The sequence below is a fragment of the Megalops cyprinoides genome, chromosome 24 (genome assembly GCF_013368585.1).
Source record: "Megalops cyprinoides isolate fMegCyp1 chromosome 24, fMegCyp1.pri, whole genome shotgun sequence".
Lineage (NCBI taxonomy): Eukaryota > Metazoa > Chordata > Actinopteri > Elopiformes > Megalopidae > Megalops > Megalops cyprinoides.
The window spans coordinates 15821379-15840756 of NC_050606.1; the positions used below are offsets into that span (position 1 = coordinate 15821379).

At 49.1% G+C, this 19378-nt stretch overlaps 1 protein-coding gene across 5 annotated transcripts in view; it reads left to right on the top strand.

Moving 5' to 3' along the window:
• The window catches only part of smarcd3a (SWI/SNF related, matrix associated, actin dependent regulator of chromatin, subfamily d, member 3a), a 56257-nt gene that overhangs the window by 19471 nt on the left and 17408 nt on the right, over positions 1 to 19378 (top strand). For 2 of the 5 annotated variants that reach the window (XM_036518805.1, XM_036518806.1), the window contains exons 1-3: positions 3832 to 4150; positions 14228 to 14421; positions 16174 to 16257. In XM_036518805.1, coding sequence (XP_036374698.1) covers positions 4073 to 4150; positions 14228 to 14421; positions 16174 to 16257 — 356 coding nt within the window. In that variant the 5' untranslated portion in view covers positions 3832 to 4072. Of the gene's footprint in view, positions 1 to 3831; positions 4151 to 14227; positions 14422 to 16173; positions 16258 to 19378 lie in introns of those variants that run through there. The other 3 variants (XM_036518807.1, XM_036518808.1, XM_036518809.1) reach the window with 2 other exon arrangements.

Below are 19378 nucleotides of genomic sequence, written 5' to 3' on the forward strand. Positions count from 1 at the left end.
AGCTGGGGTCTGTATTTGGTAAAAATTTCATCAGGGAAAAGGAGATAAAAATATGGAAGTCAAGTTGTTTATTCAGTGTAGTCTTGTAAATACAGTCCCCAGGGGCAGGATAAAGAGACACTGGTATAGACCAGTATACAACTACAAGATGACAAGTAGTTCTGTTAGTGTCCACTAAGGGGTAGGAGAGAGCAGTAGTATTTACTCTGAATACAACCAGCAGTCACACCAGGGGGCTTCCCGCGCTGTGCATGAATCTCAGTTGTTCCCTGGAATATTGCAGCCACATTACTACGCTGGCATAATGTCAAAGAAATGTTGTGAGAATGTTACGTGGTGGACAGGGACACCTGTTTGGAAAACCAACTGGCATCTTCTTGTCTGACATGTAATGACAATTTTCTTTCTGTGGCCATCCATCCAATGGTGATGATAGTGTGTGTGTGTGTGTGTGTGTGTGTGTGTGTGTGTGTGTGTGCGTGTGTGTGTGTGTGTGTGTGCATGTGTGTTTGTATATCTGTGTGACAATTCTGAATCGGAAGTCTGTATTTTCTTTTCTGGAAGCATTCCATGTAGTAATTATCCCATGGCAGAGAGCTCCAGACTTTCCCAGATTGGAGGCTTGGCAGGGATACAGCCCACGGTCCCTGCACAGTACCCAAGGGTGCGAGGATCTGTCTGCAGATGCGCCGTCTCAAGCCTCACGCCGTGGGACTGCCCCGTCCCTCTTACCGATGCTCACAGACTCTCCCCTTTACTGACGCCGTCTCAGCCATGCATCAGGTTATCAGGAAAGACCATGCGCGGCTTCTCAGGGTGAACTTAGACATCCTTTCCATGTCACTGCAATGCACTTTGCCCTCGACTTTGGGAAACATATTGAAAGCTGTACTGTTGTCATCTGCGCAACATAAGCGTCTCATGGGATTCTTATATTGCGCAGCTTGCAATGCTTTGTGGCAAAGGGATAAAAATGAAAGGCTGTTCAGCGCATAAGGCACGGGGCGTGTCTTTGTCTCGGTGTCGCGGTGTGCGTCTCGATGATGTCACAGGGCCAGACCGTGACAGGGAATAAGGTAATAGAGATGGGAGTGAAGCCTGATGCGCGTCAGCTGTGGATGCAGGTTTACCGGATCGGTTGGCAGTCCAGTTTGAAATGAAGCACCTGTTCAAAATGACCCTCTGAATAAGTCTGCTCAGACAGCTGCAAGACTGTTTTAAGCTGTGTTCACACACACACACACACACACACACACAGCTTGGAGTTACATTTGTGCTTTTTCCCCTCAACGTAACCCCATTTCTGGAATGGCCAGTTGTACATTACACCCATTCCCCTGCAACAACCTCACTGAAGATGAATGCAATCTTCCAATACAATCGCATGCAGGCAGCGGCTACTTTTCACAAAGGCTCAACAGGCCACCACAGTGGAGCGGGTGCCGACTGGAGGATAGGTGCTTCTCTGCAGTATCTGACAAATCACAGGGCGCTGAGAGAAGGATTCCCTGGCCAACCTACTCCACCCCTGTCCCCGGCAGAACCAAGCCAATCTGTGCTACCTCTGTGGGCTCCTGGTCATTGACAGCAGATGACAAGGCGAATTTGCTGTTGTCGTTGCTTTCAAACTCAGAAGAAGCGCGTGTGAGATGTACCTCTGATTTATTCTTGTGTACGAAACAGCAGAATGCAAGCTGAATTCGATCAAGGCCAGCGCAGACAGTGTGTCTTCTCTATACATCATCTGTGCTGTGTATGTAGGGCATGAATCTCCGTGAGGCGTGCTCAGAAACCAGGCGGGAAATAGGAACCAGGAAGAGCTGTTGGAGGAGCCAGAGTCAGCCATGGCATTTATCATTTATTTGATGCTCGAGACAATGTATCAATCGGCACAGAATGATGTGCGGTAAGATGAGGTTTTTTGCTGGAAATCATGCTGCTATCAACAGAGACAAAAATTTGAGAGGAACAGAATGTAATTCGCTTTATTTTCTCCCATTGATTTATCAGCAGAACACCCCTGCGTTAGAACAATTTGACTTGCGCCCTCTTTGAAGCGGACTACAATCCTCGTTTGCGTGCGCCACAGATTTCAGAAGACAATAGACCAGTCGAAGTTCCATTGTAAGCAAGCGTGAACGCGACCTTAGACTCATGCCAGCTGCACTTGCAGGTGCTTAAACGCGTTTGGATTTGGCACCTGAGCGGATAGGATTTGGCACCGCCCGCAGAAATCCATGTGTCCAACCACCCTTCTCTGGGTGTAGATGTGCCAAACCAGCAGGGTTAGGTTCTTGAGACCCCTGACACACACCAGGCTATTGCCCTACCTCTCAGCAGAGCCACAGCAAGGACTCGAGGAAAAGCCAAGCCGTGGGCATGGGAGCCAAATCCTTCCGCTGACAATCCTAACCCCTGCACAAAGGCCCTGGACTGAGGCCTGAGCCGAACAAAGGCCTGCCATTTTGGAGAGCGCTACGTTTAATCGAATTACCAAGGAGCCCTTCCATCTGTTACAGTTATTCCTCTCAAACAATGGCAAAATCGCTTCGCCGGGGAAAGGGGAGACGGCTTGCGTCCATTGGCCGAGTCAAGAGGCTGTCATCTTTGATCAAGCGTCACTCGGGAGCCCTTTGTCATTCAAATTCAAGTCGGCCATTAATATTTCAGCAACCGGAGGGGAGGGGTAAGGAGAAGAGTGGAACTCCTCTTTCTTTCCTCCGTGCTGTTCCCTCGGATGTAGTGCAAATTGTGTCATTTCCATGTGGAAACATAGGAAAAAAAAGCGTAGATATTTTGATGGCTAAGTTCAAGTGAAATTGGCAAAATGCAGTGAAAAGTGAATTGGGGAGAAAATGCCATAACTGGCTACAGACATGAGCCTTTAAAATATTTATTTTCCCTCTCTGCCCCCCTCCCCCCCATTCACAACTGACGTTTTACACGTAAGAATGTCATATATGTCAATAAAACAGTGGAGGATACCGCACATCCATAGGAGAATACAGTCCTTACCCAAATCAGTTCTGTTCTCATCAGACCAAGGGAATGACATCATTGTACATGGAAATGACTTGGAGCATTTTCTGGCAGGAGAAGTTCTTTTGTTTCTTTTGTTTTGTGATAAATGGATAGATTCATTTATCCGCTGTATTCAATTTTGTTATGATAGTCCATTGAATTTAGCATGTTTCTATGTGTGCATTATGTTACATTAATTTCCTGGTGGACTGTATAATAACTGTGTTAGTGTGTCTCCTGGGTGTTCTGTGTTATGTACATGTATGCAATGCAATGCATGTATGCCTTTAACAGCCTTTCAGCTGAGAACTGTACGGCTGATGTCTTCATTAACATTGGCCTAATTTCCTAGGTAGTCTACAATTATAACAAATTACCCGGATTAAAGAAATGAATGCTGGGAGAAAACAATGCCATGAGCACAGACCTGTGTTACCGTTTGAGCAGGAAACCCAGATAGGCAAAATGTGCCATGGTCCCTTTAAGTCCCTTTTTTGAGAATGAACGCTGTGGGTGAGGTTGTAGCCGCCACGCGTTTACCGGCGGTGACAGCTGAGGGGGGGGTGAGGTGGACGGATAACCACGAGGCAGAAAAAAAAAACTCCGCCAACCCCCCAGCACATAAACACCAAGCGAGCGTCAGCCAGTCAGACCGCATGCCCTTATCGACCAATGGAATGCAACAGCTGCCCGGGGGGCCGTGAGGGTGGGCCAGCCGGAAACCCCCCTGCCAGACCCCCGCCCTCCCCCTCTCTCCACCGGGGATTGTGAAAGGCAGCTTCAACTAAAAAAGTGGGAGAGCCTGGGAGAGGGACTCGGCCAGGCTGCACGCTGAAAACACGGAGAGAGGGCGACGGAGAGGGGGGACCGGAGACGGAGGGAGAGCAGAGGACGCTACGCGGAGAGGCAGCGCTTAAAAGGACAGGGGAAAAGTGGAGTCGGGGGGGGAAGAGGGGCTGGAAGCAGGCAGTGGGGGAAGGCAGACAGAGAGAGAGAGGGAGAGAGAGAGAAACAAAAGAAGGAGAGAGCAGGGGGGGAAGGGGGCTACTCAATGGCTACGGAGGAGACGATCGGGGGAGCCCGCAAGGCGACCAAGAGCAAACTGTTTGAGTTCCTGGTCCATGGAGTGGTGAGTAGGTGATGTCGGTCGCGGGTAGAGCCGGGCTCATACACACGCGCGCGTGTGTATGTGTGTGTGCGTGTGTGTGTGAGAGAGAGAGCGAGGCAGCGCTGTGCCGTACGCGTGAGATAGCGGGGACAGCCATGTGAAGGTTATTTCCAGCACCTTGAATCCCTGCTCCATTCCTTTTTAAAGACGGGCGCCAGAGAGAAGGTGGTGGGGGGCGGAGGGGGGGAGGTGGGGGGCTGAAGAGGGGAAGCCGGAGGGGTGGTTTTTTTCTGTCATTTCAAAGGGAAAAAAAGAAAGAGAGAGCGGGTTTAAAAAAAAGGACAGAGACGGAGGGAGGGAGAGCGTGCCGGGGAACCATGTGGAGAGCGGTGAATGAATACTCTCTCCGGCCCCGCACCGCTTACCCACTGAACCCAGATCAAGAGGAACCAGGTCATCCTCAGGACAAGGGTTTCACCGCGCTCTTCCACGGGGGGTCAACGAGCTTTGGGGGCGGAAGGGACGGGGGGTTATCGAGCAGGACGGGTTACTGGGACAAAAGTGAGTTTGCGCTTGAATGCCGAGCGGTGCAGTGCAGGAGCTGTGGGGGGTCCGGACGCCGGGACGCAAGGACAGGCAGCGAGTCGGAGCACGGCGCGTGTTTCGCGACGGTGGGGGAGTACAGTACGGGGAGGGACGGCGCGTGGCTGGGGAGGGCGGAGGGGGATGCATTTTTAATGCATTCCCTGGCTCCTAACAAGCCCTTCTCCCCCCCAACTCATTGTTTTCTTAACTTGCCAAGGGGGGCTTGGTTTGTTTGATGATCAGACAGCACCTCTCTCATCAGAAAGCACCTCTTTAATTTCTGCCTGTGGGTACCAGTGCGCCCCCCACGCGCCCCCCCCCATGCCCTATCCCTGCCTATGTCTGCCAGCCACCTTTTAGGGTGCTCTTCTGCACTGTCTGAGCCTGATAAAAGCAAACTCGCCCGCATACCAGACTTGCAGAGAACTCTGTGAGGCTGTCTCCAAGGTTCCCGAGAGACTCCCGTGCAGCTGCACAGATTAGCTAACATTAGATTAGATATCGCACAGTGTGTGTCTGAACCCCCCCCCCCCCCCCCCCCCCCCCCGAGTGCCTGACGATTTCAGCCGCCCCTCATTTTTAAATTCTTTACATTTCAGTTCTGCTTCAAGAGCTGTTCTGATTCCATGCTGTTGTGTGTAACTTGCTCTGTTCTGTCTGACCTCCATACGTATTCACGGACTTGGGTGAGGCGTTTGCGTCGCACACAGGACAAGGTCTCGAAAGGCTCACTGTGTCCATAGTCAGCAAACAAGTGGGTTTCTCTCAACGCAGCTGTGTGTGTGTGTGTGTGTGTGTGTGTGCGTCAAAGCCAGAACATTGCAGGAACGTTGTGACAATGTCGCGATACGGTGGCGAACAAACCAGGTCGTATCCCACACATTGCTGAGTCAGAAATCAGAGCGCACATCACAGGGGGGTCGAATATCCCGCACAGGGTTCGGCTTTAGCCACGCGAGAGAGCGGTCGGAGTCAGGGAAAGAGCGGGCCGCCCTGGTGCCATGGTCGACCTTGGCGAAGCTCCCGTCCTCCCCACACACACACACCGTGCTCCGGCCCCTTCCTGCACCGGGAGGAGACCAACGTAACGGCCGCTGAGATCACACTGCCACCGCCTCCTCCTCTGTTTTCCCCGCTGCCTCGCGTCTTTACGAACCGGCTGCCTCTCGTAACGTTTCGGCGGATGGTCAATTAGGCCCCTTGTTTTACAGCCGCTCGTAAAAGGGGGTCGTGAAAATAAATTAAAGGTGTAGGGGGGGGGGTGATGGTCTGTCCTCTGGTGGAACGTCCCAGCAGCTGTGAATCCCCACCGAGGGAGAGGTGAAGTCTCGCCTGTGCCAAGCGCCTCCAGGTCCCTTTCACTGTGAGCAGGGTGCGACTGGCTGACACAGGGGGCCCTGTTAGGAGGGCGAGCGGATCTTTTTACTGTCATTTAGCGCAGGGGATGAACAAAGTTGAGACAAGGTGCTCTGCTGGAGTCTGATCAAGTGGCGGCGCCATTTGGATTTGCAACCAGGCAAGTATGAGCCCAGTGCCCAGGTCAGACAGGCCCTGTGCCTTTTGGGGAGGGTGTTCACCTGAACATTTCCAGCGCAGTGTCAAACCGTGCACAGCAAGGTGTGCGGTGTTAATCACCTGGCTGTGGGCGTCGAGCAAGGAGATGATGCAATTATGTGGCAATGACAATGCCGCTGTGCCCCACTGCTGTGTGTATGTGTGTGTGTGTGTGTGCGTGTATGTTAGTGTGTGTGAGTGTGTATGTAGGTGCATAGGTGTCTATCTGTGCATGTGTGTTAGTGTGCGTGTGTGTGTGTTTGTGTACATCCATGCGTCTGTGCATCTGTGTGTTAGTGTGTGTGTGTGTGTGTGTGTGTGTGTGTGTGTGCGCGCCTGCATGTGTGTTTGTTTATCTGTGTGACATTTCTGAATCAGAAGTCTATATTTTCTTTGTGAGTGTGTGTTTGTGTGTGTGTGTGTGTGTGTTTGAAGAGTGTGAGCAAAGGGCTGTACCTCTTCATTGCTGCATATTGCGTATCACTGACTGTATATGTTGAGATGGTCTACACTTGGCCATGGAGGATAATGGCATTCTCAAAGCACACAATGAGCTAGTGTCACGCAACTTGACAACGTCAGGGCAACGTTACAAGAATGTTGCACTTTAGATTGGCTGTCGTGTCCAGACGGGCCTGGACTCAGTGCCAGTGTCATCGCCTTTGAAGCAGGGCGCTGTCCCCATTACGCGTGTCAGAATCTCTCCATTGAAACTGATTTCAGCGCCCGTTGCTTTTTTTCCTGTCTCCTCCGCTGTGTTTGTAAAGCCTGCACCCTTGAAAAGTCCACCCTAACCTTAATCACAAAAGTAATCACACAAAGATGAAAGCTCTCCCCTCACCCTCACAAAGATGTCTTATTGGACATTTAAAATCCCGTCGTAAATCAGCCAGTGTAAGACATTGTCGCTACGTGCCAACAGTACTCATAATACGCAAAGAGCAGGGCTTTTAGAGGTGTCATTCTGTGTCCTATTTATGCGGAGGAGAAACAGCCAGACAAAGCTCACTGCAAAATTCATCACGGTCTTTGATCAGTGGCATTGTGGTTATGATATTAGATTTATAATGAGAATTTGCTGGTTTGAATCCTGGATAGGAACCTGTTGCTGTCACATGAAGCAAGGTATCGAACCCAAATATCCAGTTATGTAAATACTAATAATATATGAAATGGTGTGTTGGCTATGTGAGATGACTCGGATAAGCAGTGTGAGTGCTGTCAGTCATCAAAGGTAGAGCAGAGGCAAGATTGCATTTGTGATTGTGTGTGTGTCTCAACATATTCATACATATATGACAGTATTCTACCATGAAAGCCCGTGTGGAAAACACATCACTGAAGCACTTGCTCTGTTATGACTCATAGGTAAAGGTCAATTTTAAACTGACAATAGCGAGACATTTTTTTCACGCAGAGTTATGCATGCATGGAATATCTTACCAGGATTCTTGGTGGAAGTAAAGAACCTCAGAGAGCTGGGATGGATTTGACACAGCGCAAGGCGGAGTGATGAGCCTAGCTGGGCTGTATGGGTTTCTCTCATTGTTAAATATGTTATGTTCTTACATGACCTATACCACAGCTGAGCGGAGGTCATGTGACTTTCCCTTTACATTTGTCCATCTGGTGTCTGCAAAGAGGACAACAGAAAAGGTTATCAGACGAATCTTGGCCAAATTATTGCCTTTGGCAAAAAGGAAAATATGTCAGTTTTAGGGCTGTAGCAACTCGAAGAGTGTGGATCATGTTTGGGATTCATTCATAGTTTGATTTATGTTCAGTACTGAACTGAGTGAATCGGGGTGTGGCAGCAGCTCTCCTGTCTCCCCTCGGTATCCTTTTTTGGGCTGAGGGGCGCAGAGAGACAGATATCCACCAGTGCCCGTGCCCATCATGTCTGCACATTCAAGCCTCAGATCAGGGCCCATGCAGAACCGCAGTCTGACCTGTGACGGACACAGCAGGACCCCGCCCACATTCCGTGGGATTCGGGGAAATAAGAGCTTCAGGTGAGCTGACCGAGGAGCGCTAAACGTCGGAGCGCTCCAGGTGCCTTAAGACTAACTGATTCAGCCCATGACGTGAAATCAATTTGTTGTCCTCCAACGGGAGCGTTCTCTCCTCGGCTCTCGGAGAAGCAACCCGGTACCTGTAACCGAATGACGTAGCAGCGCAATACAGGACCCTTGTAGGGCTCAAACACACAGAACTGCAGGGAAAGCAGCAGACTCCCGCACTCATCTGTCGCTGAGGTCACTGTGGGCAAAGAAGTACAAGAGAACTATTTCAGCTTTCACAGTGAGGGTTTTACGGCGGCTGGGATAAAATTCATAATATGATCCGCTGTCTGCGCGCCTGTCACCGCGCTGTCCTTGTCAGGCACATTCAGACGGCCTGTCCAGAAAGGGCTTGTGCTTCGTGCATTCCGATTCACCGGACGACACGTTAACCTTCAGCCGTCGGACACCAACGCTGCCTATGCTGTCCCAACTTCCTGACTAACTAGCCCACTAGTTAATACAATGTGTTCAACTCGCCATTGTATCTCTGTTGCCTGTTTGTGTTTGACGGTACCTGTTAGCTTGTCTTGAGACTTTGCTGTGATGGGCGACCGACGAAATCGCAGTCGTACCTCAGATCGAAATTGCATGTTAGATCCGTAACTTTCTTGGCGGATGAATACCACCCCATCTGCTGTGCAGCGCGGTGGAGATACTGGGGCGCGTTAACAGCGCACTCTACTTTCTCATCAGACTCCGCCGGAGGGGGGCAGAGGCACCGTTAGCCGTGGGAGGCGCGGTACAAACCTCGCTACAAAGATGGCACGACAGACAGGAGGAATCCGGAGTAATGAGATTCCGCCCCATTATCACCGAGCCTCCAAGGTTGTCACGGCGCGTCTCGTCGCCCGGAGGCAATAACCGTAACAGGGGAGAGCCTCTCTAATTAGCCGGCGTTTAAAAGCCGCCGCGGAAAGGTCTCTCTTGCGTTTCGGGGCTGCCGGGTGGGGGGGGGATCACACGCCCTCCTCGTCTGAAGGGGGTGGGGGCTCGTGCCGCACGGCCGCTCTCCACACGAGGCTCCCTCTAATTGGGCGCACAGCGAGAGTTCCCCTGGAGCGATGCCTCTGGAGAAAGCCTGAGCTTTTGGAGTCGGGTTCGAGTTATAGTCGGGTTTGCCTGATCCCAGATCAGCGCTCAGGTGCACCGTCTATCCCGGAGCCTCTAATTGCGTGCCCCCGTGTGGGGATGGTGGGGGCGGGTGGCAGATGGAGGAAACAAGAGGGTTTGGGTGTTCTCTGCCCCTGGGAGCTCTTAGATGGTGCAGCCTAATTAGCCACACTGGATCACTTTGCACTGATGATGGCAGTATGGGAATGTCAGTCTGAAATACTTTCCCCATCAGTGTAACATGTCTGTAACTCTCCATTATACAAAAAGCCCTTTTTTATTGAATTTGAAACAGTTGGTTTGAAGGTTAAGCAGGATAACCTTAAATTTGCCTTTTGGGTTTATGGGAGAACCCACATCACAACCCACTGTCTGCATCTGCAGTACCAGAGGACAGCTTCTTGACTCTGAGAGGATGTGCAGTAGTTTGTAGGTTTGGAGCCCAGGTTGTGATTGCAGTCCCTCTGGGTGAAGCAGTTTGCCCGCGTGTGCAAGGAGAGACCCACACAGAACGCTTTCTGTTCATCTGGGGGACGGTGGCACCAGGCACCAAACTGTCCCCTGCAGTCTATTTTGGGCTTCTGGGGGAAATGGGGAAAAGAATGCTGTCAAGGAGGTGTCATCCCTGGCAATGGATGAAGGGTAGGTGTGCGGGCATTGATAGCATGAACCCTGCCCAGAAGAGGAGTGGGGGGAAAATGGTGATGCTAGGGTGCAAGATAGTGAAGGCTTGGTTCTGGAATGCAGAGGCACTAGCCTGCCCACTCTCCTCCATGCGTGCCCGGGAGAGGAAAGTATTAACTGAATCCCCTCAGACATTGATCCTTACAAATACAGCGGCTTGGCAGACATACACAGTATTTCTAGGCAGTGTACAGAGAGAACATAGTACTCTATCCTGTGGCCAGTTCAGTGTGAACTATGTAATATCTACAGCAAGAACTACAGTACATTTCAACAATTCCCCTCCTATTGTAAAATTATGCACTACAGTTTGCACAGATTACTTCTATCAAGTTATGCCCATATTCCTGGATTTATTATTATCACTTATTACATTATCACTTATATTCATAGTCTATCCTTTTGACCATTTGTCAATGCATTATTTGTGCTCTATTTGTCATTTCATTATGGTATAATTGTGTGGGAGTTGTGGCAGATTTAACATTTACAGGTTACCATGGAATTGTTCGTCAATACTTTAATTCAGTACGCTACAAGTTCTGGGAAATCATATGCCAATAGTTGTGATAATAATTAATGAGCGGCATGAGTCCTACGTCTCCGCCTCTTCCGCGAGGCCTTCGGGTGTCCGTCTGACCAGGCCGTGAGCCAGGGCGAATTCTTCAGCTCGGCAATAGAGAGACTAAACTGGATGAGAGGCCGGTATCTTCTCAAGGTAACCAGACCCCTCCCCTCCCCCCCCCCCACCTGACCCCCCCGTCCCACGCTCCTGCATTTATCGGGGTTGCTGGGAGTGGGCAGCGGAGTGACGGCGCTGTCTGCGCCCTCGTCTCCGGCGACAGGCACGGGCAAGCGTCCACACTCGGCGATGGGCTATTTTAGCCCGGCTTTAGGTTTGCTCAAGTTCCTGCCTGGCTGAATGAGTTTCAGGCGGTGCTTGTTACTTCTTTCATTATAGCCGAGATTCACAAGCCTCTCCCGAGCTCCCCTGGAAGATCAAAACTGCTTAGAAAAAATAAAAACGACTGCTTTATGAATTCATTCCCTCTTGATTTTAGAATACAGTGCAATGCAGTACAATGCGCCTCTTATGAGTATGATTACCTGTCAGAATGTGGAGTTCTGATTGAAACTGAGCTGGAATTATCACATAATTTGCAAATATAGGCAATTACTTATTAAAGCATACAGATTTTCTCAGGAATTGCAAGTCTCGTTAGAGAGTCGCTACCGAGGCTTTGGTGAAGCTCATCTTGCGCAGAGAATTCAAGCAGAGTTTCTGGAACAATGAAACATTTGTACAATGCAAGTAATGTTCAGAAAATATTAGATTAGTCACAAGCTCAAAAGTTTCGGATATGTTTTTGTGGTGTGCATATATTTGCCGATTGAATGTTAACTCACATTGCCTTATTACTTGCAGTGCTAAGCTTTTGGTGATCTGTTTGCTGCTGGTCTGAGGGACATGTTTGTTTGTTGTTTTGTGGGCTCAAAGACATGAGCTTGTGTGTCCAGGAGATGGTGGTTTCCACAGGGGTCTTCAAGTTCAAACAAAGAGACATGGTAGCTCATGTCAGTAATCTCTTTTAAAGGGCTTCCATTCCTGGGCTTTATACAAATGACCCAAGGAGCAAACGTAAGAAGATTTTGCTCAGATGCAGAGTGGATTTGGTCATGAGGCAGGGAACATACACTGGCTGTGCGTGAATGCGCACGCGTGTGCAGATGTGCACGCGTGTGCACGCGTGTGCGTGCGTGGCGTTTGCAGGAACGAAATCCCGCCTTATCTCCCATTGTTCGCCTTGTCCAGATTTCACACTTAGGAGTTAAAAACCACCGCTTCTGCACAATAAGGGCTGTCAGAAGGAACACTCTCTGCTGTACTATACATGTCCTTCCCTCCACATGGACCAGCTACTGACTCAAACCTCTTCACAACAGTCTCAGACTCAGCATGGGGCCAGATTTCACAGCAATTTACGCTCGGCAACAAAATCTTCCTGCGTTCAGAGTCGAGCTGGTTGTGTGCCCCCTCCCTTCACTTGTGAATCTATTCAAAAACAACGGCGCTGTACATTTTAGCATGCAAATGTACACGCTGTTATGTTGAATATTGTGAACCACCCAATGATTAAAAATTACTCACCCAGTGCTATGGCTACGTGTTTACGTATGCGGCTCTATTCACTGGAACCAAAAATGAATATGGTATGGAATATGGCTCTGTGCAGTATATTCACAAACATCAGATGAGTCAGAGTTTCGGTACATATCTGTTTGTTGAAGGCCTCTTGAAATGTATAGCAGGCATGTGTGTTCTGTTTGAAGTGCCATTCACTGTCTTCATAAATTGTCTTCCTGGGTCCCTGCTGTCTCGCCGTGTGTCTCCATGGATTTCCATGCCTAGCTGTGCAGAGCTTCAGATCCCTGTGACAGAACTTCATATTGCCCCAAAACATCTGTGTGATCTGTTTGAGGAGAATACATTTTTGTCATAATTACGTTGTCATGGTGAGAGGCTACATTATTCTACCAGTGTTTTTTTGTTATTATTTTTACTGTAGATATTATTTATACAACACAGGCTTTTCTTAGGTTTGACTCAGAAGGGCACGTACAAAGGCATGAAATACAGTTCTCTTACTTTATGAAAAAGTAATATATTTCAATAAAATATGGCCTCTGAATGCAGTGACATGTAGCATCTAAAGCTCATGTTTTTCTCTCTTTTTTTTTTTTTTGAAAAATGTGATCAAATGCATTGCTTAAACTTTCAGTGATATATTTTAACAGCTGCAACCTTTTCACTACTCTCTGTGTCTGGTGTGGCTGCAACTGCACGCCTGACAGCTGTAGGAGCTGTAGGTTCGAATGTCAGCTCTGCTGTTGAACCACTGAGAGAGCTGCCTGTTTAAATGGGCAACATGTAAGTCAGATTGAACGACCTACTGCATAAAAATGTTAAAAATACATAAATATGTAAATAAATATTAAACTACATATGATGCAGTTACGTGGCAGAAGTCCTTTTCCACTCTTGTGGAGGAAGATTACATTTTGCTCAGCAGAGGCTTGTATCCAGAGCAACTTGCACACTTTACACATTTTATGTTGTTCATTTGTACAGCTGGATATTTAGTGAGGCAATTTGGGTTTTGCAGTTTGCCCGAGGGTACAACAGCACCTGGGTTTCCAGCCGGCTTTCTCTAGGTTATGAGCCTTTCTCGTTACCACTATACAATAATATAATTACTGTAAGCAGTATAATAAAATATAACCATGGGTGCCAGTGCTCTGATTGAGCCTCTTTACCCGGACGGCCCTCGGGCACTTAGCGGAAGGGCTCGGTGGATGACTCCTGCTGGCACCGGAGTGACAGTCACAGGTGCGGGCGGCCCCAGCTGCTCCTCCAATTTAACAGGCGTAGCGGGAGGGGGGGCTGAGCGGTGAGGAGGGACCGGGCCTCAGACATGACATCATGGGCTCCTTTTTATTTCTCAGATCACACACATGGGCAGGGTGTTTCTCATCTTTACAGACTGTGAGTCGCTAAAGAAGGGCAAAAATGGCCAGCTTCTCCTCCACTGCCCACATTCTGCAGTGTACTTCTCTGGTTGTTTGTGTCGGCAGAGTGTATTACAAAGAAAATAATGGTTCACTTTTCCGTAGGTTTCACTGTTTCCAGACGGAAAACACTTCACTGCTAGACTTGGACAGTGGTAAAACATTTGTGTCCTTACTGCACACCTACTTGTAGAATTCCCTTCCATTTCTGTACCCACCAGTAGAAACTTTAATGGTTGAAAAAGATGGCATTGTGAAACTACTCAATAGGTGAGACGCATAGGTCTGGGCTGGAAGGTTATCTGAACCATTGTGCACCGTAATTGCATTGTCCTTGCCTCCAGTTGCCTTGTCTACATTGCGTTTTTATTATGTTGATTGAGACGGAGTGTACTCGCTAGTTACGTAATTTAGCAAGTGGCAGCAGTTGTGTTGCAGTATTACTCTTGGTTCAAAGAATCTGCCCATTTGTGGCCTGGTCCCGCCCCTGACTCCGCCCCCCTGACCCGCCCCCTCTTCTCTCCTCTCTCTGCAGCGCCCAGGAATGCCGTCCGGAGCGCGGATGCCCCATCAGGGCGCTCCCATGGGCCCCCCGGGGCCGCCGTACGGCGGGAGCCCCTCGGTCCGGCCCGGCCTCCCCAACCCGGCCATGGAGCCCGGCCGCAAGCGGCCCGCCCCGACTCAGCAGGCCCAGCAGCAGCAGCAGGTGGTGCAGAACCGGGCCAGAAAGTAAGTGCGTTCAGCCCGGCCTACGCAGAGCCAGACCCCGTCCCCCTGTCCCCCAGTTCCCCAGTTCCCCACTTCCCCATCCCCCTGCCTCTGGGCTCGCCCCCCTACACCCTGTCTGTCTTCTAGCTCCGCCTCCCTCATTACCAGTTCTCCCCACCCCGCTCCCTGCTTGGCCACATATTTGTGTCTGACCCTCTCTTCCTCTTCCCCCTAATGTCATTATATCAGACAACCTCATCCAGAAGGACTTACAGATTTCACAATTTTTACATAGTATCCATTCATGCAGCTGGATATTTACTGAGGCAGTTGTGGGTTAAGTACCTTGCCTAAGAGTACAACAGCAGTGCCCCAACGGGGAATCAAACCAGCAACCTTTCAGTTACAAGCCCTGCTTCTTACCACTACACTACACCGCTGCCCTCCCCTGCCTCAGCTAACCTGGCCGTTAAATACTCCCCCTCACTCCCCTGTCTCCCTCCTCCCTCTCACTCCCGATATGGCCCCTGCACTCTCACACACCTCACTTATGCCTCCTGGCAGGCTTCCCTGGGACTATCGCGGGCCCATTGACAGATAATTGTGGGGGAGATCGATAGCGCGCTGAGACGGTCCTCACCTCCTGCCACGAAGCACTGCGCTATTGATCCACGAACTGTCAGCGCAGCTTGTAAAGCCAGCGGGGTGAGGAGCTACCCAGGGCCTCCTCCTCGCCCCTTGGCCTGTCTCCGGTGGGCGCCTGTGGTTAATCTTAGCGCTCGCTCGGCGAACACACTCTCGCGCGCTCCTTCTCTTGAATGACTGTTAGGAATGCCTGTGCCCGTTCGTAGACTTGGGTGTATGGGCTGTATGGTGGAAGAATCCACTGATACAGTCCTGAGTCCAGTCAGGACCTGCTTATTAATCCATCGCACATTTAGAATGTGGTGGCTTGCTGAGTGGGTGCTCTGAATTTGAAACTCCGAATTTGAAAGCACAAAAAAAATGCTGCTAGCTAAGGACAACATTAGCTGTCTCATGTTCCAGATCTGCGCGGCAACCTGTCAGCCACAACTCAAGCCACCAGTCTGCGAGTGCCTGCCTTTTATCTCTCATTGACTTGAAGGTTATTTGCCTTGTGTGTTTTTAACCTGTCATCATAACAGCACTGACTGTGTGTAATCTCTTGTCTGGCCGTCACCGCTGTCTGCGCCAGGAATAACAGGAGCAGCAACGTCTGTTTGGAGCCCCAGTCAGCCTGTCTGGATGTCCCTACCCCCCACCCCACCTCCGAACTGACCCCCTCCCTCCCCACCATCCGCCTGTCACTCTCACACTAGCCTCTGTCACCTTCAGATCATGAGTTCAGCTCCCCTGCCAGTCTGTCTGCTTACCTGACATAAACCTTACCAATGACATGCCCATGTTTTCAGCATCTTAAAGCACTGGAGCTCAAAAGGAATTTGACTGTTTCGTGGTGCAGTTTTCTGGTGACTTCAGTGTCCTCCAGTCCCCACGCATTTATCAACTGTCTGTCTGTCTGTCTGTCTGTCTGTGTAGCTGGCTGACTGTGTTGGTATTTGTTGTTATCCCTGGGCAGCCATAGGAAGCACGATACTGACAACTTATGGAGAGGCTCCTCCCCCATCAGGAACACACACACACACACACACAGTGATTGACCTCTCACCCACTAAGTGTGTGATCCGCCCCCCCCTGCCTGCATCTGTCAGCTTCTAATCAGAGCCACTTCAAATCCCGTCAACCCCTCAGGAAACCAGTGGGATTCCCTGGAGCCAATGAGATGGCAGCAAGACAGATGGACATGAGAGATGCCCAATCAGATCTTGGATCCAAGTAGGACTTTATTCTGATGCATGTCAGTTTGATCGCGTGATTTTACATTTGCCCTGCCCAAGTCCCCACCCCCTGCCCCACCTGCACCGTTAACCCCCCTGTAGTTCCGGTTATGAATGATACGCATGCATTTTCTGCTCTTACCAGCAGGGGGAGATTTACATTATGTTTCATATGGAGTCTGACCAGTCAGATCTTTGTAAATAGTAGAAAAACAACATTAGTCACATTGACAGAAATGCTACACACAGCTTCACGCTAATTAGTCACACATAAACACACAAGTAACAATCTGGTATTTATTTAGTGACTGACTTTAAAATTCGCTGAGTATGTTGCGGTTCTGATTTTTTTATACAAAGAAAATGTATTTTCTCTAACAGAAGGAATAACATAGTTCTCATAAAGCATGATGAAAGTGCTCTTAAACATTTGAACTATATTCAATTAAGACATGCAATCACTCTACACTTTGTAGTAAAACTGATTACAGTGCATTTTGTGTTTTAGAGTGCAGTGATATTCCCTCACTGGAACTGGCATGGCTTAAAAAGGAGTATAATGCACTTTGGAACACTCCCTTAGATCAAGGTCAAATTTATACGGTGAGCTACACCGCCCCAGAAAATGGTAAAATTTGGCTGTAAAAAATAACCTCTATAATCTTGGTAATAATCCCAATAACTGCAGTATAAATCCGCAATATAAGTTAGAGACCAGATGTAGGAGCAGTGTTCCTTGTCCAAAGTTAATATTGCTCCAAAGGTGAACTTACAATGGGCATTTTCTCATTTGTATATTTACGTATCCATTTACACAGCTGAATGCTTCCTCAAAATTTCCTGCTGTATTTATTAATGAAATCACAGTTTTATACTGTACATTGAAGGACCTACAATATTAGTCCCCTGCTTGGAAAACTAAACTGCAGATTTGTGGTTACAGACACTGTTCCTTAACTACTGCAACACATAACTGCCTGTCTTACATGTAACACATCTCTCTAGAAACCAACTAGCTGCCATTTTTACACAGATCTTCAAAATCCAGTCATGTATTTCTATTATTTAATCTATAAGTCTTCCTTAGTTAGCATCTGCCGAGTTTGATAAGATGCTGTTTTTTTTTTTTTTTTGACCAATGAGTGCTTCAAAACCAAAAGATCCACTGTCAGTCTAACCATAAGGGGCGGCGGCCTGATGTTTACCAAACTCCGCCTACCTCCAGACCAAACCTCGTCTGTCTCTCTGAATGTGCATATCAACATGGCAGAGGTGAAGGTCCCTGCAGCATGCAGTTGGGGGGGGGGGGGCAGTTTGTCGTGTTGGACTGTGGCACACCCCATAGTGGTGCATCCTAGCTGCTTGCCATCAGTAACCGTGCTAGCTAATGTGTGGGCATTGCACAGTCACCCGCCCCCCCCGTCCGAGTGTGCATGTCCTGGTTATGAGCACTCGGCAATGCAAGACGGTGACGTGTGTCGAGACTGCATGAACATGTCAGTGTTTCACTGAGTTTTTTTTATCCCAGCAGCTCCCCGGGGACTTTGCAGTAAATGTGTTGCAGTCTATGGAGTATGTAGGCAAAGACTACGTTTCATTTTTCAAACATCATATTGCATATTTCAAAGCAGTAAGCGCTTTCCTTATAAATATGCTCTTTCTAAGGTAAAGTCACATGTGCTACTTTGTCAGCCGTGGAAAGACGTATACAGTTTGAAATTGGCCACTTATAAACAGTCCATTTGGCTAGTACAATATCTGCTCAAACTCCACGCAGCATTGTCAAAACGTTGTTACAACATGGCAGCAATGTTTGGAAAGTGTGCTCAGTGGAAAGCTATTTAAACTTCACTGATGTGGGTCTAGAGATGCAGTGGGTCCACTGAGTGGCACAGAGGCAAAGCATTGTCGTTATTGCAAAAACTGAGCTGAAGTAGAAGTATTACGCGTCTGCTCTGTGACCAGGTCAAACGGCCGACCTGCTGTGTGCCGCAGTACCTGGCTGCAGTTCAGGCAAGCCTTACTATTAACCAATACGTCTGACCCTGGTCAGTCATTCTGTGTCACATTGCACGGCCCAGCTTGCTACAGTTGGTGCGACAGAGCTGTCCTCCACATGCCCGTACACATAGACATTGACACTGTGACTCAGTGGCCCAGCCAGCACATCAGAAAAGGTGCACCAGTGAGCGACCCTCACCTCTCTGTCCCATTCTCATCATTCCAGTGTGCCGAGGGAATGAGTAATTTACGGGAGGTTGTGTCCTTGTTTGGTCTACCATGCCATCACTGTACTTCGCTGTACCCTAGCACGGACGCCCAGTTACATTAATACAGGGGACAATTGACGAACACTCGTCCATCTGACTTGTAACTGTGAATGGCCACAGCCGTCGAGGAAAGCCGTTGCATTCCTGGTTTTCAAATGGTGTTTTGTTATTACATGACATTACATTCATTTAGCAGACGCTCTTATCCAGGGCGACTTCCAGCACAACAGAACACAAGTGTATCCATTCAAGTTGGAACGAGCAGCAGTGTCAGACCAGGCTAACAACACTCCCAGACCAGTCAGTGTGAGCATAACGCTATTCACGCCCTACCACAAGATAACTTGTGCAACCCGACAAGGCAACAGAAGCCATACTACCAAACTATTATACATCGGTCACTAGAACACAGAAACCAAAATACATCCCAATACTACACGTAAAATTAAACAATAAACTAGCAGGTGTTAAGAGGCAGAGATTGGGGTGAAATGCAAAAAAAAAACATTTCGGCATCAGACACAAATGATTTTCTTGCCTCTGGCTGCTCATTGAGATTCCATTTTGTGCCATTTCTGAGAGAGGTTCAGCAGGATCCCTGTGGATGTGGCTGGTGACACGTGCATGTCTCCGCCGTACCGCGGACCGGTCTCTTCCGTGATCACGGCTCAGGGCGCCAGGACCCTGCTCCTCCCTCTGAGGCCCTTTCAGATGTATCGGCCCTGTCTCCACTCTTCACCGCCTCATGTATTATTCAGCCTGGCCTTTGCGGTCGTTAGAAACACACGAGCGACCGCCAACCATACGAGAAGTTCGCCGACCCCCCTTCCTCCCCTTCCTCCGACCCTC